Source organism: Bombyx mandarina, chromosome 09, assembly GCF_030267445.1.
Source record: "Bombyx mandarina strain Sakado chromosome 09, ASM3026744v2".
Lineage (NCBI taxonomy): Eukaryota > Metazoa > Arthropoda > Insecta > Lepidoptera > Bombycidae > Bombyx > Bombyx mandarina.
The window spans coordinates 829637-855511 of record NC_143216.1 but is presented as its reverse complement, the minus strand read 5'-3'; the positions used below and the strand labels follow the sequence as shown (position 1 = coordinate 855511).

Here is a 25875-nt window from a genome sequence, read left to right as displayed (position 1 = left end):
GGGTGGTCGAGCTCACAGCCCACCGGATGTTAAGTGGTTACTGGAGCCCATGGACATCTACAACGTAAATGCGCCACCCACCTTGAGATATAAGTTCTAAGATCTCAGTATAGTTACAACGGCTGCCCCACCCTTCATACCGAAACGCATTACTGCTTCACGGCAGAAATAGGCAGGGTGGTGGTACCTACCCGCGCGGACTCACAAGAGGTCCTACCACCAGTAATACCACCACCAGATATTTGACGGATGCCTGAATCGCGCTAACGATATTTTCAAGATAAACTTACATAGTATATATCGAAGGGTGAAAGGCTATTTGGTTTAAGCGACATTTTTTTGAGTCCGCACGGGTGAGTACCACCACCCTGCCTATTTCTGCCGTGAAGCAGTAATACGTTTCGCTTTGAAGGGTGGGGCAGCCGCTGTAACTAAACTTGAGACCTTAGAACTTCTCAAGGTGGGTGGCGCATTTACGTTGTGGATGTCTACGGGCTCCAGTAACCACTTAACACCAGGTGGGCTGTGAGCTCGTCCACCCAAATAAGCAATAAAAAAAAAATTGCAAATTTACAGGAGAGGCATTTACAATTAAAATTTTTGGAAAAAATATCATAACAAACAACTTCTTCAGTTATTTGAATGGGGTAAGCTTAATTGAAGTTCAATTAAAAACATCGAATTGTTGATGCTAATCTATATTAATATATAAATCTACAGTGGTTTTTACGGATGTTCCGTTATAACTACTGAACCATGTATCCGATTGACTTGAATCTTGGTATCCATGTAGAAAATACATGTACTTAATGGATAGGCTAATATTTATATGAGTGTTGGACTCTCTACACCAGTTGCAGGGGCGTTAATGATGAGAATCTTTGTGGGGGTGAGAGATAATAATGTTAATTTTGAACGCCCAGCAAAGGGGTCGGGTACAGCTAGTACCAAATAAAACGGCGCTTTAAATACAAAGACGAATGTCACGTATTAAGTGAAATGTCGCTTAAACCAAATATATATGAAGGGGACAAATGCTACCTGGTAGCAATTCCGATGTAGATGCATTCGCGAAACATCTGTCCTCGAGCTATCAGGTCTTCTTCGGAGGTGCTCGGGCAGCTGTTAGCGCATCCTACCCCTCTACCCCTTCCTACCTCTTTTACCTGTCCTGGTGAAACTGGAAAGACCTTCAGACCGACCAACAATCATTTCATAATAACAAAATGATAGAAGCTGTATCATCCGAGTCCTTCTTCTGGTCGTATTCCTTCAATACACGCGTCTTCTTCTTCTTCCGTATCTTTGCGTGATAAGGTACATATAGCTATATAACGGGTATATTTATAAGTAACTAGCGACCCGCCCACACTTCGCTTCGGAAACTGTAATTTATTAATGATTTCTCCACTATTTCATGGATGTTATTATACATATAAACCTTCCTCTTCAATCACTCTATCTATTAAAAAAAACCGCATCAAAATCCGTTGCGTAGTTTAAAAAAAGATTTAAGCATACATAGGGATATAGGGACAGAGAAAGCGACTTTGTTTTATACTATGTAGTGATAGTGAAAACTAAGGGCAGTATTACAATTATTTGTCAGGATTAATTATTATAAAGTATTACAGTATCATCATCAGCAAAGCAGACGCAAAACGACTGTGGGTTTTTGGTGGAAACTGAACTGTGCGTCATTTTATAAATGGCCAATCGCACGGCCTGAGTTGCGAGCTGCTATTTTCTTTCAAAAGGAACTCGCACGCCCTCTGTCTTCCATTTATGAAACTGCGAGAAACTAAGCCTTCAGACTCCTGATAGGGACGTATATGTGAAAGGAGACGCATACGTTCTTAAGAAAAGACTAGCTGCCCAAGTATCGACTCTTGGGTTTTTTTTATTGCCGTTGTAGACAGACGAGCATACGCACCACCTGATGGTGAGTGGTTACCGTCGCTCATGGACTTCAATCATGTCAGGGGCAAAGACAAGCCGCTGCCTACCGCTTAATACTCTCCACAAGCCTCGTTTGAAGAAGGAAATGTCATAGCGCTCGGGAAACACGGTGGAGGGGGACTCTTGAGTCAACCTGGGGATTAGATTTCCTGTCGATATCAATTTCTTTACGACAGGCATTTGGTATACCAAGTTTGAAGGGACGTTTTCAATCTGTGTATATGTATGGATGTCCTGGAATGGGGGTTGTTGAATGTATGTGAATACTTTAATTCGATATTTATGAACAGCGAGAGATAGCTCGTTACTATTGATTCGCAAACCATCACGGTTGGCAAGGAAATGACTATGACTCAATGATCTTTCACAGCGCAATACGGTTTGTTACCTCTTCAAAGTTGCGTGATCTAAAATCTAAGCCGGATAGGTCATTTTTAAATTCACTCAAAACTTATTGACATAGATTTTTTTTTAATTAGTAACGAGGGTAGTTGCCGAACAATGCGAATTATGACGTCACAGGTATCGAGTGCAAAACCAATGTTTATTGTTCTAATGTGTTGTTAAAAATATATGTGGTTAAAAAAAGCCGTTATTAAATCTAATATGCAGAATTTATAAATTTGCGTAATTTGGTATTTTTTTGATCATAGAATGTATTGTAAGCATGTACGGGTAGATACACAAATCCCACCTATTTCTGTCGCGAAGCAATAACCTTATGCGTTTACAACTTGAAGGGGGTCACAATTGAGATTGGGATGTGATTTCTCAAAGTAGAAGCATTCACATTTAATATCTTTGCAATCCGGTAATCACTTTACTGAATATATTTCTAGCTATCGGAGAATCTTTGCTTGAGGGATATTTATTTGTCTGATGACTTCCACGTGTCATAGAAACTTTTTTTTTGGACAGACCCAATTTTTGTACAGACTTTGGGACAGCTTTGGCCCAATTGGTGTGACATAAGAAATAAGATCTAAGCTTCAATCGTATCGCTACAAAACAGTTCATAAATTAATTAATCCACCTTATAGTTTATTGAAATTTAAAGTTTCACTGTTACCTTCCATTTAAAAACTTAAATAAACATTCATTCATTTCGAAATTAGTCCCAATTTTTCCACCTTTACCATAATGGAATCTTTTGAAGACTGTAGAAACGATTACATATAATATAATCTAAAGCCACAAATACGTGGAGTGCGTTTCCAGATATATTTTACCCACGCCCTCGCTGTTTCTGGAATTAACTCTTACCAAGCTTTATGACATATTTCTCGTTTCAATGTAGCCAACCATTTATCTATATCAGAGTTCCCCAAACTTTTTTGTGCCGTAGACCCCTTGCCATGTTTTTCCGTGTTTGGTAGACCCCCTACTTACCTGATATTGATTTCCTGTAAATTTCTAACTGTAGTAAAGTTTAGTGTTAAAAACTTAAAGTAAAAACACATGCTAATTTATACATTTATTAATTGAATTTAAATTAAAACTACTCAAAATAAAATTTTGTATCTGTTATGTAAAATATACGTAACATAAAATAAACTGTAAATAAAATAACATAAGCAATAAGTCAATATTTTTAGTGAGAAGGATGAACCTGATGCTTTAATAATAAATTATCAACATTTGGCGTCAATTTTGTAAGGGTTAATCTTAAATCTCCTCGGCTAATGATGTCTTGATATTATAAGATAGTATGATGTAAGTAAATAGGTACTATCAGTGCATGTGTTGAGATCCACAATCGTGTACCCCCAAATTTTTTTTCGCTGACCTAGACCCCTTGCAGGTTGTCATAGACCCCTAGGGGTCGATATAGACCACTTTGGGAATCACTGATCTATATTCATATTCTGTGACGGCATTAATAGGCAGAAGGTATACCTCGTTAAAGTGTTTATGTTCCAATATCCACCTCGAGATAAAATCGAATTTTCGAAAGCATTACAAGACAAAATTGCTTATCGAAATTCGCAAGGAATTCACAGCACTAATAAACAAGAGAGCAATATCAGCACCACTAATTGTGGGACATTGAACTCCTTTTTAAAAGACCGGCTACAAAATTTGGAAAAGCTATATATCTATATATATATAAAAATGAATTGCTGTTCGTTAGTCTCGCTAAAACTCGAGAACGGCTGGACCGATTTGGCTAATTTTGGTCTTGAATTATTTGTGGAGAGCCAGAGGTTTAAAAGGTAGATAAACATGAAAATGCTCGGAATTAAATAAAAATAACAATTTTGTGTTTCCTTTGATGTACTCCCGTCGGACGGATTCGTTTTGTTTGTTGTAAGTTAATTTTTTACAATAGTTTAAGTCTTTTATTTATCGATTGAGGCACTACGAAGTCTGCCGGGTCAGCTAGTTGGTTAATAGATAGATAGTGCCTTGACAAAAATCGAAGGAAGAAATAGAAGTTGGAAGAAGTAAAATCTTCATGAAATGAGTAGAAATTTATGCATTTTTTGACGTAATTCGAGTAGCACGACGTAGCGCAAGGCCGCAGCTGAGACAGTCCCGGATTCCTTGCATTATGTCTGGCCGACGCTCGGCGTGGGATGCGTCTCGCCCAGCAATCTACGCCAATTATCACTGAGAAAGAATTCTGCGTTTCAACACCAGATTATGCGTATTATTTTAACAGGTCTATTTAGAATAGAATACTAGAAACCAATTTATCTATATATTAATAGGTGAAGCAAAATCTTTGTATCCCTTTTTACGAAAATTGCGCGGACGGAGGAGTATGAAATTTCTCACACTTATAGAGAGTATAGAGAAGGAGTGCAGAATGTAAATTTTTTTTTAACTATCCATAAAAAATACATTAAATCACCTAAAAAACACATTACACACACTACCATGTATTTGACACACACACACGCGCGCATACTATTTGTTTATTGTCAAACTTTTGTAGTCTGTGGTCAAATTGAGAATATATTAAATATTGTTTGTCTGTATTAATATATGTCTAATGTGTAGTCTTGGCGAAATCTGTAATTATAGAAGTATAATATTTGACGATAGAATCATAATAGTGTACAAACTTATGATTTCAATTAATTATAGTCGAATTTAGACTACCACTAGTTGTTATTAAGACTTAACAAATACGTTTTATACAAGGGAATAAAGCAGAGTTTTCCGTAGTTTTTATCGTAATCTGGTTTACCATATTCATTACTTTTATCTACCAAGCGAACAGGCTTACCTATAGCAGTATTTATCTAGGAAAACTACCGCGAACTTTCTGTCTATCTATAAACTGAGCAACAAAAGCCACTCGACAGCAATCTTCTCTCTGTATTACGAAACAAACATGAGCTACAGGGTACATATGTTACGGTAAAAGTGCACTCTTGGGAAATGTACACTTTTACCGGCAAATGTGAACATTTGCCAAAAAGTTAGGTATATGTGAACTGAATTTAATGTATATTATGGACATTTCCCGGCAAATGTGTACTCTTGCCTTCACGTTTTAAGAAAAGTTACAGTAAATACAAATAAATTAATAATGTTGTTGCAGTAAAAAAATATATTTAAATAAACATAATACAAAAGGCTTTAATAATGAAAATTATTTTAATTAAAAAATGTAAATGACAAACAAAACATACTTTTCTTTGCATATTATACCTATTAGGTATAGCATGTCGTAGGTTAGGTTAGGTTAGGTTGTAGTTATGAGGAGGCAGTCTCCTCCCGGTGATGGTCACGGGCGACCGTCACCCTAGCGCGCTGGCACCAGGAGGACGGGACGACGCGTCGGCGGCTGCGGACTGCGATGAGGTCCGCATTTCCGTCGTCGCTGTTATCGCCGAACATACTGTGGAAGAGCAACCCGGTCGGCGGTGTATCGCGTTCCGACCCGGCAGGCTGGTTCTGGCCCAGCGGGGTATCCCGGAACACCAGCGGCATCACCCGGGCGGCCTGGTAGGGCTGCCGTGCCGCGGAGACCGACGTCGTTGGTCGTCGACTATCGCCTCGACGACCCGTCGATCGGGCGTCCTCGGGGTGGCGCCGCGTGTCTGGTTTTAGTGTTGACCGCGGAAACCCCCCCCCCCTATTCTGTTTTTTGACCCCCGACAGAGATCGGACGTCGGGTGTAAGAGTGCAGGGGAGTCGTTTAGTGGGTGGGCCCTAAGCTCCTTGCGCCCGCGGTCTGCTCCCAACACCTTGCAGATCGTGAAGTCCCACATACCTCGAAGGAGGTTCGGCCCCCGGCCCAGAAAAAAAAAAGGTTAGGTTGTAGTGGTGTGCATGCGATTTCTTTGTCTAGACTGTGATTATAAATATAATTATGAAGAGAAAAAGAGTTCCCACTGATATAAATTGTTTTTTTTTCCATCAGGTACACAAGCAATCATGGGCTCCATGTTCAGGAGCGAGGAGATGGTCCTCTGTCAGCTCTTCGTTCAGCCGGAGGCGGCTTACGTCTCCATGTACGAGCTAGGAGAAGCTGGTATTGCTCAATTCCGAGATGTGAGTTATCCATCGAAATTTTCATTTAATTACACGATGTGATTTTTTCATTAAAATCGTTCGTGAACTCTTATTAGGTTAATGTTTTAGGCAGCGGCTTGGCTCTGCCCCTGGCATTACTGAAGTCCATGGGCGACGGTAACCACGCACCATCAGGTGGCCCGTATGCTCGTCTGCCTACAAGGGCAATAAAAAAAAGGGTGCGTGTACTTATGTACGCGCGTAAGAAGTTAACCTTTATTTTTATTAAATTTATTTCTTTTTTTTTTAATATTAAATAATTTAATAATATTTAGTATGAATTATATTAAATAATAATTTTGTCATTTATATTACTAAAAAATGAATGCTGATAACACTTTTTTTACGAGTGTACATGCGCGAAAGTTCACCTGCGGCTATATTCAGACTCAAATTCAGACTCGCCAAGTTACGTCGGTCGTATTGTAATCAGCGATTTAGTGAGCAACTTTATTTCTGTTAATTATGTGTCACGGTGCGCGCGCATCGTAAAATTTCACTCTCATCAATTTTTCATAACGCGCCTAAAGAGGTATAATTTAAAAAAAAAAAATTTGAAATTTTACCGCAGGATTTGAATCATATTACAGACGTATCCTTCGAACCGAAACCGCTGTGCACCTTACCTATTACAATACAGTGCTAAATTTGTTACTATCTATCTACTACTACTATCTATCTACTACTATCAACAGTAGGCAGCGGCTTGGCTCTGCACCTGGCATTGCTGACGACCATGAGCGACGGTAACCACTCACCATCAGGTGGGCCGTATGCTCGTCTGCCTATAAGGCAAAAAAAATCTTTATGTTGGTTGACAAACTATCAGCCTGTGTATTCATTATGAATCGTGTCAAGGCTACACTCATACATGCCCGCTCTAGAGCCGGCCACCCCTTTATAGCAACATGCTCTTTGAACTTCCGCTATACACGATAATCTACATTATTCTACATCTGCAATAACATCGTGCAATCGTTTGATTCTTTACATGTGTAGCTAAACATCAGAGTCGAACCCATTTCTACTTGTAACTATACTTGAGACCTTAGATCTTATATCTCAAGGTGGGTGGCGCATTTACGTTGTAGATGTCTATGGGCTTCAGTGAACACTTAATACCAGGTGAACTGTGGACGACCACCAATATATGCAATAAATAAATAAAAAACTTCTGTACGTGGGATGGCAGAGACCGACAATGAGAGTATATAGGCAATAAATGAGGGGATAAAAGCTTGTGTCTATGAACAAAATATTGCACGCGGCTAACAATTTTGCTCAATAATATCGATAAACGATCGTAAAGATAAGTATTACTCGTCGAATAAGTTGAAATTTCTCGTGTACGTAATAATTGAATTGTGCAAGTTATTGTAGGATGCAATCGAACGCCGGCTATTATCATACGTTGACACAATAGTTATCTGTTTAAAGAATACAATATTTACTGTAATTAGAAGTTACGTAAGATCTTATCGGTATTGTCGAAAATACACACAAGTCCGGAGCGGCATTTCACGGCTTAGAGTTTTAAATCGGCCGATACTGGGCAACAACCGTCTTTGCGTTACATCGATCGCCTTTGCGTTACATTGCGCGCTGACGAGACGTAATCTACATGTATGACAACAAGCAAAAACATTTTTCCTTCCTGGCTGGGCTCATGCTGGTGAAACATGAAAGGGCTCCGGGCTACAAGTAATTTTTCCAACTGGTGGTAAAGGACCTCATGTGAGTCTGCACAGGTAGGTACCACCACCCTGCCTATTTCTGCCGTGAAGCAGTAATGCGTTTCGATTTGAAGGGTGGGGCAGCCGTTGTAACTATACTGAGACCTTAGAACTTATATCTTCAAGGTGGGTGGCGCATTTAATTTGTAAATGTCTATGGGTTCCAGTGCCCACTTAGCACCAGGTGGGCTGTGAGCTCGTCCACCTATGTAAGCAATAAAAAAAAATCTTTCCAAAAACAAAACTTCTATCCTTTTCTGTTTATCATCCTATTCTTTAGTTAGTTACTGAAGAAGGGCTTAGGGTTGGCAAAAAAGAAAAATATTCAATATTTTTTTAAATATTCAAAAATCAAACAGTAAATATCTATATCTATACTAATATTATAAAGAGGAAAGATTTGTTTGTTTGTTTGTTTCGAATAGGCTCCGAAACTACTGGACCGATTTGAAAAATTATTTTTCCATTAGAAGCCGACATTGTCCCTGATGAACATAGGCTACTTTTTTTTATTTTTATTTTTGGTTTCATGTGTGTTTTAATGTTTCCGAAGCGAAGCGAGGGCGGGTCGCTAGTAATTTAATAAACACATAAAAAGTTAGCGGAATCGTCATGAATTTATCAAGTTAACGTTATTTGTTAAGTAAATATATTAATATATTCCTTTGAATACTGTATAAACTATTATATGTATGCATGCGTGTACGTATGTGTATATGTATTTGAGTATATATGTATATAATATATATTTACGCTTATGTGTATATTTATATGGTACATATTATATGGAATGTATATATTTTTATATACCTAGTCAGGTCATAAATTCTGTCACATGTTTAATGTAAAATAATTGAAACAAGTTTATTCATTATATAATCATTCATATACCGAAATGAACTTAACAAAACATAGATTCTTATGTCACTAAAGTTTATTCAAAATGACCTCCGTGATTTTGAATACAGGCCTTCAATCTGCGCGGCCAGTCGTCTATCGCAGCACGAACGAGGTCCATGTCAATATCGGCGGCTGCCTTAATCAAGGATGTCTTGAGTGACTCCAAATTGGGATGAGGCTTTGAGCACGCCTTTTCCTCCAAGTTTTGCCATATCTTGTAATCTAACGGATTCAAATCTGGACTGGAGGAGGGCCAGTCTTCGTGCCGGATGAAGTCGATTTCACGCGCCGCCAGCCAGTCTTGTGTGCTCTTCGCTCTATGAGCTGGCGCCGAATCTTGCTGGAATACCCAGTGCCTGTTATTGAACATGGTATGAGAAACAGGTTCCACAAGGTTCGTCGGGACTGTATTTTGATACACAACTGCATTCGTTTTTACACCTTTCTCACAAAAATGTACCTCTGTTAAGCCCCAATAAGAAACTCCCAACCATACCATGAGCGAGGTTGGAAAATGACCTCGTTGGACACGCGGAATACGGTTGCTCGCTTCTTCACTACTGTGTGCGTACACCTTATAATTTTGTTTGTTGTAGCTCTCTTCTACGGTAAAAATTTTTTCATCCGAAAAAAGAATTTCCCGATATTTTTTTCCCGCGTACCGCTTCAACAAAGCGCGGCATCTCTTCAGTCTCAGGTCCATTAGACGAGCATTCAAACGATGTCCTGTTTTTCTTCGATATGCCCGAAGCCCTAAGTCTTCATTTAACACCCTTTTCACCGTGGTTCTGCTTAACCCCATCTGAAGGGCCAACAGTTTCGGCTTACGTTTGGGTTTTCTTTGAATTCGCGCCTTCACAGCTTTTATCACTGCTGGAGTCCTAACAGACCGAGGGCGACCACTTCTTGACTTGTCATCTACACTAGAGTCTTCATTGTATCGTTTGATGGTACGATAAACGAATCTTTTGGTTATATTAAAATTTTTCAGTATGTTAAAAATTTGAATTGGCGCGTAACCGCAACGATGCAACGCAATAACTGCAACACGGACTTCTTTAAGCGTCCACTCCATATTAAAAAATGATTAAAATTCTAAAAGTATACATTTTTATTTTCATGAACAATTCAAGATTCGAATTCAATAAACTTTTTTGTGGCCAGCATTCTAAAAGAAAAGTTTTTACTGTGTGACAATACTTATGACCTGACTAGGTATGTGTCTGTAATTTAATATAAATTTAAGTGCACTGTACCACTGTTTACTCTGCACTACCTTTGGTTGACTGGTATAGAATGCCTTTGGCATTAAGTCCGCCAATGTAAATTTAACATGAAGTGTAATTAATAAATAAAATGAATGGGACCGAAACCAGGAATGTTTATTTCCATCGACACCACAAAATGCCGCCCACGTGGGGCATTGGTACATGAGGTCGAAATTTTAAACGCTTTTTAGCAATAACGAATCTTAAGATTACATCATGGCAAAAAAAAATTAAAATTCTTCTGCTCACAAAAAGTAATAAACAAAAATTGTCACAGCACATAAATAAATAAATATTTTAAATAAGTATATTGTATGTGGATTAAGTTTAGCCATATGTGTGTGTAAACTCACTAAATGCCATGTTTGGTTAATTGCAGAATGTTATTATGTAATGTTTGACAATGTTTTATGTCCGGTTATCTAGAGGTCGTGACCTCGTCGCGTGCTCCTTAAAATAATTCGTTGCTTTTCTTGAAGTTTTGTTCGCGCATACTGCATTCTGTAAACTCTTTATTTTGCTATCGTTTATAATGTATATCTTGCGGGTAGTTACATCAGTTGATTGTTCTAGAAACAAACTAAGTTTGTACCTTGATTTCGACCGCATTCATTATTATTTCTTACTGCTTAAATGGGTCGACGAGCTCACAGCCCACCTGGTGTTAAATGGCTACTGGAGCCCATAGACATCCACAACGTAAATGCGCCACCTACCTTGAGATATATAAAAGTTCTATAGTCTCAAGTATAGTTACAACGGCTCCCTCACCCTTCAAACCGAAACGCATTACTGCTTCACGGCAGAAATAGGCAGGGTGGCGGTACCACACTTCGATCTTAGCCAAAAGGCCGAGAAGCGATCCCCAGGGGAGGGCGGAAGTCCGGCGATTTCCTCCTGAACAAAAAAAAAAGGGTGGTGGGTACCCACCCGCGCGGACTCACAAGAGGTCCTACCACCAGTAATAAAGTAATTTGAAATTAATTATTATATAAACAAAAATGCACTAATATTGGGGCGTATTGTGACCTCGCTCGAGCACAACCCTATATATGCCTCGAATTAACTACCCTCTTCGACATAATTAAAGCTGCCTTTGCCGTATAACCTCGTGTTTTTCATCGTCATGCCGTCAAAATCGTAAAAGCAGTCAAAACTATGTCTATGACTCGAAAGAACCGTAGAAAATATTCCCCTTTGAGATTTAATGGGCGGGACAAACGTTCGTAAAACAATTAAAGACTTGTGGCTTAAGATGACATTTCATTCGTGTGAACTTCGATAACTACTTAACGGAAGACGGACTGCAATTTCGTCTGTACATTTAGAATAGCAAGCAGATAAACGTCAAAGACATAATTTATGGTCAAGTTCATTGACAATTACATTTGTTTTATTTTACTAAAAAATATACTACTTTACTAAAAAAAACCAGCAATGAAACACAAAATCAAAAACAACTGATGCTCGGATCAAAGAATGCGCGGTCCCGGCGCGGTGCACACTCGCATGATCGCACGATTACTTATTTACACACGTCATTACTAACGGTGCTTTTAGGTACCTCAAGCACCGATCATCGTTTTCGTCGAACCCGTCGCTTGCGACGAAGGAATCGGCGAGTAAATTAACCCACAGACGCAGCCCACTGAGTTTCTCGCCGGATCTTCTCAGTGGGTCGGTTTCCGATCCGGTGGTAGATTCTGCGAAGCACGGCTCTTACTAGGGTTCGTGTTAGCAACGTCGTCAGGTTTGAGCCTCGTGAGCTCACCTACTAGCTCGGCGAATCTAGAATAACCCCTCGAGGTTACTAGAATAGGTAGGAAAATAAATTTTACAAAAGATGTGTGGTGTCATGGGATAGGAACGAAGTTCCTTATTATAAAAATATTAATTTTAAGTTCTATTCGAGATATAGAGATAATAATTATGCGGGTATACATTTTTTATTATGATTTTTTTAATGATAAAAAAAAACTACTTTACAAAGTTATCAACTTTATTTTATTCACAATGATAAAAAAAAAAATTTTTATTTGTTGTACGTTATTACAAAGTTAAGTCGTACACTGTGTGCATTACTAATAAAAATCTTACGTTACGGACGTTTTTTCCCGGTTAGGGTACCCCTCCGCATCGTCCCATAAGGAACTTCGTTCCAAAACTTATTTACAACATTTGTCTAAATAACTCCATCATCAAAGGTGTTATTAGTACTATGATCTATCTTCGTTTTCGGAAGCGGTCTCCTAACACCCAGTATACAGACAAACTATTTCAGATTAAGCACAATGTTAACCTGAGACTATTCATTTTCATTATAACGAAAACCGTAAATAGGTAAAAATGTACTTTTCCGTGTCTTTTGTGAATGCCGTGTTATTTATGGGTTCAAATAAAATGTTGCCCGATTTAGATATGTAAATTTTGGGGTAAAACATAGATGAGTTAGAGACAGATAAAACAAAGGTAATTCTTAAATTGATTTTAGTCAAAACTTACAACAAATTTTATATTTATACTAGCGGACCCGACAGACGTTCAATACATTTGTTGGGTTGGCTGATTTATTAAACCAAGGTTCTCGCTGATGTCCATTTTTTTTTTAATAATTGCTTTATATAGGAAGACTTCACGGCCTAGCTGGTGTTAAGTGGTTACCGAACCGCATAGACATCAATACGCAAACTTCACCAGCCACCTTGAGACATCATGACTCAATAATATTTTATACCGACCCTTCAGACCGGACCGAACCATGTGATTGCTTCGCGACTTATAACAGTAGGATGACGAGTCGAGCCATAAGAGAGAGAATACACTATACTACACACCTAAAGATGATTAACATTGAAAATTTGTCTTCAAGCAGGTACAAAATTATGCAATTGGCGGACTTACCGCTAAAAGCGATCTCTTCCATAAAATTGTTTTTACCTAGGGAAATTCGGAAAAGATACAGCAAGTAGGTGTACTATGTTCAACAATACTCACGGTGATATATGAGAATAGACCAAACCTTTTTGTACCTATATTATTTAATGATGAAAAAAATCAACATCATCATCATTCTGCTGCCCTGCTCCCAGTCACCTGGGGTCGGCGCAACATGCTTTTTCCTTCCATACTCCTCCATCATATACCATTTCTTCGCTCACTACCCTCTTATACATAACACGATCCATCCATCTTTTCTTAGGTCTACCTCTTCTTCTAAAAATCTACATATACACAATAAATATATAACTACAAAATACGTTTCAAATTAAAACACTATATCAATTACATACCAATATACTTACGTAAACATAATGAATCAACAAAGTTTGCAAAAAGATGAAGCATGCGCAAGCAAATAACATATAAGTAATGTTCCTTCAACATTCTTTTAAAAGAATTCGTCAACTGATCTTCCTTAACCATATCTTAATTTATCCTTGATGTGGCGCCTTCGCGGTCTGTACCACCCAGGACTACAACTACATATGTCTAGATTATTTATGCGCCTGACATTATTTCTGATCAGCGAGGGTCATTACCGAGAGCGGTGAGGTTATCGATTTGTGTGCGAGAATTATCAAATCTATTTTAGGCGTGCATCTATAATACGTTTTACATCGAAAAGCAGTATATCAGAATGAATCTTAAAATTGGCTATGTAAAGTCTTAAATTCAAGGGCTCAACGACGGGTGATAGACAATGCAAACCATAACGCGTCCCGATGACGAAACTAATACACTCTCAGAATTGAATGACGCTGCTAATTCTGGTGGTAGCAACACAGCATGGATTACTGCATTCGTCAAACTCGTCCAAGAGTTCGTCGTGATAGCTGACCTCTAACAGCGACTGATTCCGATTCGGTGATAGACGCACTTGTGAAGTAGCTGCCCTTGAGGTTTGAGGGTTTCTGCTAAGCGCCCGGACAGCGTCAGTAATCTCCATCCCTCCTCGCGGAACTCGTGCTCGCTTATCTGCCCTACTAAGCAGGAAAAGATCGTAAGGCACCAGCGATTCTTCTTCGTCGCATTCTTCATTAATGAAGGTCGTGTCCTTGAAACTTGACTGTGGCCTGCCTCGTGAGCTGTTTCCACCTCGTCCGGTCCTCAGCTTCTCGTAGGGTGGTTGCGACTGGCAGCCCAGTTACGGTGGTTATTCGGTCACACCAGCGGCTAGGTGACTGACCACGTGGTTTCTTTCCTTCCACAATATCCCCATCTAAAAATAGAATCCGCCCTACCAAACTGGAATTGATCGTAACTCACCAGAAATATTTCTATCTAAATAAAAGACAACCGAAGCTTTATTTCGAATGACCTGTAGTATTAACATATTGATTGAATATGCTACTTCGGGTCTTTAGACAAAGAGAAAGAAGCTACTTGATATGGCGAGTGATAGTCGGCAAACATTCAGTTACAAACTCAACGCAGGTATCAAGGGGTGTAAAGTGGTTACTGGAGCCCATAGACATCTACAACGTAAATGCGCCACCCCCCTGAGATAAAAGTTCCAAGGTCTCAGTATAGTTACAAAGGTTGCCCCACCCTTCAAACCGAAACGCATTACTGCTTACCCGTGCGGACTCACAAGAGGTCCTACCACCAATAAAAAATAAATTACAGAACCTGCCACCAGTAAAAAGTAAATTACAGAAATCGTTAAAACAATTGTTTTTTTAAAAGCTAGCCACCCTGCATTCTCCCCTGATTTTGCGTGTCTAATACACAGCGAGGGAGTGTCTTTTCCGTGCTAGGCCAATCGATGCTAGCTCGTGTTTAATTCAGGTTGCAAGCTCTAGAGGTCTTCGGTCACACATTAGGCCAGCTTGGACACCGAGAGTCATGTAACTTACACTTGTTAATTTATAGTTGTCATCTAATGAAATCTTCAAGCGTTATAAGCGATCGTAGATTGTCAACCCGCGCAGAAATCTGTATATTAATACGTGAAGCAAAAACTTTGCATCCCTTTTTACGAAAATTGCGTGGACGGAGGAGTATGAAATTTTCCACACTTATAGAGCATATAGTGAAGGAGTGCAGATTGTTAATATTATTTTAATTGTGGATCAAAAATACCTTAGTTAATAAAAAATACATTACACGCACTACCATATATTTGACTCTTGATATACTCTTTGTTTATTGACAAACTTTTCTTAGTCTGTGGTCAAATTGAGAATAGATTACCCAATATTGTTTGTCTTTAATATTATTTGTCGATAATGTAGTCTTGCCAAATCTATGATTATAGATAGAAGTATAATAGTCTTTGACAACAGAACCATAATAATATTCAAACTTATAATTTCAATTAATTATAGTCAAATTTCCACTATTGGGGGACCACTAGTTTATATAAAAATCTCTCTCAACAATGAAGCAGTTATATATGTATTTTTGATTCCCTATCACTTTTACGGCCTAGTAATAATATAACCGTACATAGAATTGATTTCCACGTGAGTGAAGGTCTTTTACCCCTAACCTTAAGGTTATCGTGTATAGTAGCCGCCGAAATGTTAATATCGAACTCAAATTCCCATTTACGCAATTAAAAAAGCAGTACAAAGTATTAATCAAAGTAAAACGCAGGCACATTTGAAATATTTTAAGAACCTACCCTTTACCTTGACACGGGGCGAGGCATAATGGTATTATATTGTATGGGCTCAGTCAATATTTGTATTATGCAAATTTACCTGTACGTTTTAGCTCTAATCGAAGTTCCGAGAAGGCTTTTGCCCTGCAGAATGACGAACGAAGCCTTCAATAATAAATTGTTTTGTACAGCTGTGCCAATGCTGTTTTTCCCCCTATCTAATCGTTGGTAGCCTAAGGGACTATTCCAGCCACACACGGACGTCTTGGATTATTTCACATTTCAGATATTTTTCATGTTTCTTCAAAGACGACGCAGTCACCGTCCTCGTCGAACCCGCCGCTTGCTACGAAGGGCTCGACGGGTGAATTAACCCATAGACACAGCCCACTGAGCTTCTCGCCCGATCTAATGTCGGTTTGAGGACCGGAGAAGGAAGGATGAAAACGTCACACTTTCTCACTGTTTGTATCATTATGAGAAAGAACAACTGAATATTAGTAAAGCCGCACTGCTTAACTGGTTCTGACCCAGTAGGGCTATTCTAAGTATACACAAGAGAACGTCTAGGCTGATGCCGGACAACACGTAGATCAAGACGACGCAATTGACATAAATTTACCCAAAAACTAGGCAAAGGCCAGCGCATCTATTATATGTTAGTTCTTTTTCAATAGGATCGGATATTTGGTTGATTGGGTTTTGACTTCAAACACGAGATACAAGGAGCATCTCCTCATAGCTCGTATGATTATGATCGGGAAATATAACCAAATTCTGAAAAAAGTGGTACACTTATTTCTATCGATTAAAATCTTTTTTTTTTATTGCTTAGATGTGTGGACGAGCTCACAGCCCACCTGGTGTTAAGTGGTTACTGGCGCCCATGGACATCCACAACGCAAATGCGCCACTCACCCTGAGATATAAGTTCTAAGATCTCAGTATAGTTACAACGGCTGCCCCACCCTTCAAACCGAAACGCATTACTGCTTCACGGCAGAAATAGGCAGGGCGGTGGTACCTACCCGCGCGGACTCACAAGAGGTCCTACCACCAGTAATTACGCAAATTATAATTTTGCGGATTTCGCTTTTATTACCCGATGTTATTCCTTCACCGTGGAAGTCAATCGTGAACATTTGAATCATCACTAAGTTGTACTATCAATAATACAAATCTATGTATTTATACACTTTATCACATAACAATATATTATATCGACGCAACGTAACGTAACCTCAGTCATATGACGTCACAAGGCCGTAAATGTCTACGTCTTGGCTGAAGTGGATGAGCGTGTAGGAAGATAATATCTTGCATCATAATTATGTCAATAAAACGTTATGGTTTGAATTTCGAAATGATAAAAATGATGATCCGAATGTTGTGGAGTTTAGACAGCACTCTTGACGATCTCCAGACGATCTTAGGGCATATTAGTGGCTGATGATAACGCAAAGGTCTTATTTTACCGAAAGAATTACAGATGGATTTTGTGAAGGATTATATGTGATTTTATACGGAATGGAAAATGTCAGAACCGCTTTCCAGGGTATTTAAAGAACGCTTTTAATTATTAAGGTAAGAGCGAAGGAAACAGCGGCCTTTTAGTTTGGAGTAATGGCTGCAGTTCATGGACATCAAATCACACAAATACACAACCGAGACTTAAGGTCTAAGTCCCCATTCAAACAACAACAGTCCTATCCTTCAAACTGGAATGAATTAATATATATTGCTTTTTCTTCCTTTTATTGCATAGATGGGTGGACGAGCTCACAGCCCACCTAGTGTTAAGTGGTTACCGGAGCGCATAGGCATCTACAACGTAAATGCCGCCACCCACCTTGAGATATGAGTCCTAAGGTCTCAGTATAGTTACAACGGCTGCCCCACCCTTCGAACCGAAACGCATTACTGCTTCACGGCAGAAATAGGCAGGGTGGTGGTACCTACCCGCGCGGACTCTCAAGAGGTCCTACCACTAGTAAACTAAGATATAGATACGCACGTTCAATTCCCCGATTCGCTCGTGAAACTAGTAGCCCAGTCAAAGTTAAAGCAGGAAGCATTAATCGCGCCTAAACGCCGCTCCGTGACGTCATATACGTGGAACTTTTTTTTTTCGCCACATTTAATGCGACCACCCACAACCGCATCCGCTCGTTCTAAAATTAAAACATTAGGTTAATACGTGTAGTACAACAATGAGAGACATCGACAATCTCGATTCTAATAGGTCGTATGTTCAGAATCGCAGATAGTGTAAAATAGAATTTGCCGCTTACAATTTACAGTATCATAAGCTTTAGGAATATAAGCACTAATTCTTGTACGTTAATTTGGAACTATTAAGGGCATCAGTTTTCAGTGGACGTATGTCCAAATCCACTTAGTGTAATGTAGACTACATTGCCTTATTTTAAGGTTTTGTTTTCACTAATAATAAACCATCAATCTATCAAAGCGAAGTATAGTTGAGACTTTAGAATACATGGTTTAAAAAAACCGGAGGTCATTGGCTTACCTAATCAATACATGTGTGTTGGCTGTTTTAGAATACCCGATCTTAAACTAACAACAATCTTAAATAAATAATGCGATTGTATGGTCCCGTCATTTCGCTTTTACCATAGCACCTGCCGCCATCGGAGCAGAGTTCATGCATACTATTTGGAACTGCTGCCTTCATCGACACTGCGTTTCTAGAGATCTTTTTTGGTACGTACCATCCGGCTTTGAATGAGCTCCTCTCTACGGTGTGTCCCGAGCACTATGACGCGTCCTTCTTCAAACGAGGCTATCGGAGCATAATCATTAATAAAAACTTTTACTTGTGGTAGGACCTCTTGTGAGTCCGCACGGGTAGGTACCACCAACCAGCCTATATCTGCCGTGAAGCAGTAATGCGTTTCGGTTTGAAGGGTGGGGCAGCCGTTGTAACTATACTTGAGACCTTAACTTATATCTCAATGTGGGTGGCGCATATACGTCGTAGATGTCTATGGATTCCAGTAACAACTTAACACCAGGTGGGCTGTGAGCTCGTCCACCCATATAAGCAATAAAAAAATAAATAAATAAAACAGGTGTAGGCTTGACTCTACCCCCGGCATTGCTATTTAATAAAAGGAAGCCTTCACTCCATTGAAAGCTGCCATCGTCCTTGAATAATCTCAAGATTGACAGTGTCACTAACATTGTAATCTTTAACAGCATGCGCACCGTAAACCGCTTTCTCATTCACGCTCCACAAACAACGAAGCTATTCAACCAAAAAGATTTCCTTCAAAACGTTATCACGACTGCTGATTAGTAATTTAACAATAACATTCTTTATAGAAAGCAAACAATGCAATTATCTGCCGGACCGATGCAGCGTGACTAATAGTCGTAAATAAATTTCTACGTATTGTTTGGCTGGCGATAGAGTGCAAGATGGACATTATGGGAAATCCATTGATAGAAACTGAAGACTGTGCTCTAGAATGGCTTTTATTTATTATTTATTTATTTTATAGTTTATGCACAAAACAAAACTAGTACACAGGTGGACTTAATGCCATGGGCATTCTCTTCCAGTCGACCATAGGGTGGTGCAGAGATAATGCATGGTAGGTGCATTAACAAAAGAATAACATACAACAACAACAAAACAAAAACAAAGAACAAACTCAAAAAAAAAATCTTCCTTAAAATAACATCTCAGTATTATAGAATACACATAATATTAAATATAGGTACTTATATAGATTACATATGACTTTGTCATAGATTATTTGTCATATAATCTGTATTTTTACTAGTTTATATAGTTGGTTACGTGGTCAGTTATGATTGGATAACAGTTAAAGGAGCCTATAGATTAGCAGTGGGCTCCTCTTGAGCGATGCTATTTAAATCACACAAAAAGGTTCAATTTTTTAAGGAAAACACTTTCACAATGAAGTTATAGCATCGTGAGCATAATCGAACCCGCAGCGCTCAAGTTATGATATCTATGGGGCTTTGGTAATCACTTAACGTCAGGCAGACCGTGAGCTCGTTCACTCGTTTACGCAAAAGTGTAATTATGATTATTATTTTTATCAAATTCGACTTTTGCTTCAAATATTGACTCGAGTAGCAGAGGATGTGGGTACATCGAGACACAGGTGGATAGTCACGAGGAGCAATCCCAACGTTCCGCTTGCGATAACTGGATGATTAACAACTGAAACTCAGCACTACCGCAATAGCATAGGGGTCATTTTACCAGATCAACAGGCACTGAAGTTACGGGACGCGCTACAAAATGACATCATACCCTATTGTGAAACATTAAATTATTATTTAGTGGCGTCCTTATGTTTGAATTGAACTCATATGACAATATACTTGTAGTCATATGGTCTGAAATACGCCTATACTGTTGTAACATTTTTATCGATTATGCCCTAAACACGTCATTACGGATCCTCCCGATCCATTAACGGTGCTTTTAGACACCTCAAGCACCGGTCACCGTCCTCGCCGAACCCGTCGCTTGCGACAAAGGGCTCGTCGAGTAAATTATTAGCACATAGACACAGCCCACTGAGTTTCTTGCCGGCTCTTCTCAGTGGGTCGCGTTTCCGATCCGGTGGTAGATTCTGCGAAGCATTGCCCTTGCTAGGGCCAGTGTTAGCAACACTCCCGGTTTGAGCCCCGTGAGCTCACCTACACATCAAGGAGAAGCTGAAATAGCCTCTCAAGGCTATCAGCATAGATAGGAAAAAAATCTATTATAACATAATAATAAAATGCTTTTACTGATTTTGAAGGTAGTCGTCAAATACTCGTACGGCCTCGTGTTCAATAATTACAAAAGCAGGATGTTTGGATTTAGGATCTTATTGAAATGTCGTTCATAGAAGATTTCAGAAGGACACGTCACGGAGGAGAGGAGAAAGACAGAAACAGAGGAGGGACGAACTCTCGAGTCGTTTCTACTGTTCTGACTATTTATATCGCGCAGGATATTTCAAATATAACTTATACTTAGCTGTACAAGCCATGGTGACTGTCAAACAGATAACAGTCATAACAATCAAACAAGTATATTATTCAACAAGGCCTTTAAATATTCATGACTGACACCGAGTCGAATTGCAATTTCACCACCGAGGAGGATCGTAAAAAAACTCCGTATTCATTTGCTCTCTTTCCAAAATATTTATAAATTTTGTAAAATGTCGTATACATAGGTTGTATAAAAATAGTGTCCGAAGTAAAATAGAAACTAAAATACCTAACCGATCTAAAAGTATATATATATATATTTTTAAACTAAACGTATTCTTCAATTTCAAGTCGTCGTCAAGCAATAGAAAAGCCGTGAATATATAGACCTTATAACGAATTAAAACTATCACAGTATAAGATATAGTTTAATTATGTGTGAACAATCAACAATAAACTTAAAGATAAGTTATTGAGGTAAACATAATTAAACACTTGTCTATATCGCCTGAAGGACTGATTTTTCCGGAAGGTTAGTCGGCGGCGTCTTTGCCGCTCCTCCCGCATGCTCTATGCTTCTCCGGTCTTCCTGTCTTCGTTTATTTAATTTTTATTTAGTTGTGAACAATGACATATGGATAAGGATTCCTTTAATAAAAATGCTAATCCCGATTGGTGGTACATCAAAATCACTAATAATCTGACAAAGGAGATGTCGATTGCCTGAAGGGGCTGCACACCGGACCCTCTGATTCATATCCAATGATATATTATGATATATATTCATTTGCATACTTAGTACAATAGGCTGTTATGAAAAGCATTTTAGTTTTCAATCAACTTTGCTGTCTTAACAATTAGTGTTCGATTCTTATCATTCAATTTACAAATTATGTATAACATTCGATCTTATTATGATATGTGATATGGTCGGTATTTGTTTGAAAATAGCTGTGACACAAAGAGGATACCGTTCTCGTTATAGACTTTGTTTTCTTATCAACATGGAAGGATAAGCTCATTTCTGCCGATGACTTTGAGACGTGAAATCGAAGTCTCAAAAGTAGACGTGGTGCCAAACATCGTGGAAGATCAGAAAATATAAACAGTTTGGAAGCTTTAGAGGCTGGGCAGATCCCTTAAGTTCAACCTGTAAGGATCGTAACAGTATACTTCTAATATTTATTTTCGCTTCCCAAAACCTCAGGCAAGGATTTTGGCAATTCTAGGCGATAAATTTTACAGCCATTCCGGAGGTCATCTGTCTGTGCTGATGTCCATGAACGATGGGACCATGAATCAGTAGGTGAAGCGTTTGAGATTTGGTCTCCACCAGTAAAAAATACCAAAATGGCTCCCGTTTTCGTCTCAATAAAAAACTGCTATTGTTTATTTGTTAGGTCGTCGTAATTTGAAGCTTTGGAATGGTTAACGGTTATTGTCAACAACAACAATAAGCGTAACACACACTCATTGTCATTGTCATTGTCATTAGGCAATCGGAGGTCAACAAGAAAACAAAGATTATTAATTAAATTACAATGAATCGATCAATATTTTTCTTTGAAATCTAGAAAATACTGAATCACTCTAATGAGAAAACGAAAATAATCTTGTGTATACAAATAGTTTCAATTTCATGTCATATTATGATGCTTATCAACGTTTTATTAGCTTATGATATACGGCCAGCACTAGATTTATTTTGCACATAAATGACTTGAGACTTAAGAACTGGGCGGTAATTTTTAAAAATTAGGGCTGCCCATATCTATGTTGTTGGGCATAACGTACTTTTACAATCATTGAGGTGTAATTTCAAATTCGATAAAAGACGGCGGAACACATTAGAGGTGTCGCCAAAACAGCATATGGACAGGAACAAAACCTACTCTATTTCCGTTCTAAAGAACTAAATTAATAGTTAAAAGTTTCCGCCGTGAAGCAGTAATGCGTTTCGGTTCGAAGGGTGGGGTAGCCGTTGTAACTATACTGAGATCTTAGAACTTATGTCTCGAGGTGGGTGGCGCATTTGCCTTGTAGATGTCTATGGGCTCCAGTAACCACTTAACACCAAGTGGGCTGTGAGCTCGAAAAAACAAATTGAAATTATAGCGATACTGTTGATTATCTCATTTCATAACTATAGTAGTCCGTTTGCGATTTGTTACCGAGCTTAATAACCCTTTAGCGCCTAAATAGAAGATGTATATATACCATAAAAAAGCGCATAAAAGAGTTAATGTAATCAAACATCTTAACGCGTTTCTCTCATATCTTATTACTCCGCATGTTGCATCTATTGTATGATCGCATATTTTATTTGCTACTCAGTAAAATTGAGTACCTATCAAATAAAAACGGGATCAATTTCTAACAAGATGACGTTTCAAATGTCACGGAAATGTCAAGTGTCGCCCGATATCGTTCGAATAAAATTGAGATGATCAATAAAACAGACAGGGGTAAGATGGACAGGGCGCGGCGCTTCATAAAAAACGAAATGCCATTGTGTAAGTGTGCAATAACAAGAACGCAGGAATGATTACATTACGTTACTACACTTTAATAATCTTCATTGACGTAGATAGACCCTGATCTAGAATATTCTAGAAGACGATTGAGAAGTGAGAGCCCCGAGAGCTCACCTATACGCTAGGGAAACGCTAATATACGCTTTGTGGTCGTCGTGGCCTAACGGATAAGATGTCCGGTACATTCGTGTTAAAGCGATGCACCGGTGTTCGAATCCCGCAGGCGGGTACCAATTTTTCTAATGAAATACGTACTCAACAAATGTTCACGATTGACTTCCACGGTGAAGGAATAACATCGTGTAATAAAAATGAAACCCGCAAAATTATAATTTGCGTAATTACTGGTGGTAGGACCTCTTGTGAGTCCGCACGGGTAGGTACCACCGCCCCGCCTATTTCTGCCGTGAAGCAGTAATGCGTTTCGGTTTGAAGGGTGGGGCAGCCGTTGTGACTATATGAGACCTTAGAACTATATCTCAAGGTGTGTGGCGCATTTACGTTGTAGATGTCTATGGGCTCCAGTAACCACTTAACATCAGGTGGGCTGTGAGCTCGTCCACACAGCAAAGCAATAAAAAAAAAAAAAAAAAACATATAGCCTCAAATGGCTATCAATATAGCTAAAAAAAGGAGAACTAATTGCTACAACATAGCTAGATAGAATGCTGTGTCTCCGCGAATATAGACAATATAGAAAGAAAAAATTTGAAGAATTGACCCATTACCCATAACCTATACCACTGAGTGTGAAGACAGAGAGATATGGAATGATATGGCTAACGCCATACGCTTATTAGTAATATTAGACTTTGCATTTTCAACTTACAATAACCAGAAAGCCACAAGATATTATTCGTAATGCAGACATCAATTGAATCAATTGGCGTACAGTTTGGTAGTAACTTCTTTAGAGATTCGACGTGTTTATTACTTTTCTGTTGTTTTCCTTTTTGTAATTTATTCTTCGAAGAAATGTTTTTTTATTATTTTCAAACACATGTCAGTTCACCACCGTTATAATATAATTCTTTAGGATATTAACACGTAACTTTTAATCCACAAAAACGCGAAGTGTACTTTTTTTTTCTTTTTAAGAGGGCGCTGGTTAAAATTTAGCACATTCAAGAAATTCGCAAAATTTTAAGTCAGTCCGAACAAAATTCTCAAAGTTTAGTTACTTAGTTAGGCTCCACTCCATTTAGTTGTCATCCCGAGAGCTACAGACTATTGGAGTTGATAGATATAGATACTCCTTATCAAAAAAAAAGAAAACATATACATAGACAGCAGTGACAATACCTCCTCCCGCCATCGGAGCAAAGTTCATCCATATTATCTGGAACCGCTGCGTTCATCGACAGTGCGTTTCCAAAGATCTTTTTTGCCACGTACCATCCGGCTTTGGAATGAACTCCCCTCCACGGTGTTTTCCGAGCGCTATGAAATGTCCTTTTTCAAACGAGGCTTGCGGAGAGTACTTTATGGTAGGCAGCGGCTTGGCTCTGAACCTGGCATTGCTGACGTCCATGAGCGACGGTGACCACTTACCATCAGTTGGGCCGTATGCTCGTCTGCCTACAAAGGCAATAAAAATAAAAAAGGTATCTTGACTAAGTGAAAAAATATAAGTCGGTTCGTAAAGTAAAACAAAATAACAAAACTGTGATTTCGATAAAAAAAACTCTAAAACATCCGCGTAATTAATTCGAATTTATAAAAGTGTGTTAGTATATTCATATTTCATAACTGCCTGTGCTCTGCGATTTAAAGATAGGACTGCTACTAAGATCTTTAAATTATATCACAGACTCTCAGAATGTCAGACACATTTAGAGGGTAATAGAGCCAACATTCCATCCGATGTCCAATGCTTACCGGAAACCTTATCATGATCTAATCAATCATAGTCACGTAAATGCCGCCAGCCAGATTGAGAAAAGATGTTGGTCTCAGTCATATTTAACAATGACTCCACCTCCGAACTGAAACACGTCACTCTTCAGCCAAAAAGCCATATTTAAGAAAACCAAATTACGGAAATTCGTTTTATTTAGTCCTCAATACAGATATTGAAGCTGTCGAGACTTTGTCAATATAGTTTAAAACAGTTAAACTAATCAGAACGTAAACCTTCGATAAGCATCAAGTTGAAGTCGTTGTGGCCTAAAGGATAAGACGTCTGGTGCATTCGTGTTGAGCGATGCACCGGTGTTCGAATCTCAGGCGGGTACAAAAATTTCTAATGAAATACGTACTCAACAAATGTTCACGATTGACTTCCACGGTGAAGGAATAACATCGGGTAATAAAAATCAAACCCGCAAAATTAAAATTTGCGTAATTACTGGTGGTAGCACCTCTTG

The 25875-nt window shown here is 38.8% G+C and overlaps 1 protein-coding gene across 1 annotated transcript in view; it reads left to right on the top strand.

Moving 5' to 3' along the window:
• Window positions 1-25875, top strand: part of LOC114247429 (V-type proton ATPase 116 kDa subunit a 1) — a 54604-nt gene that overhangs the window by 2077 nt on the left and 26652 nt on the right. Inside the window, exon 2 of the mRNA XM_028180398.2 lies at window positions 6335-6465. Coding sequence (XP_028036199.2) covers window positions 6349-6465 — 117 coding nt within the window. The 5' untranslated portion in view covers window positions 6335-6348. The remainder of the gene's footprint in view (window positions 1-6334; window positions 6466-25875) is intronic.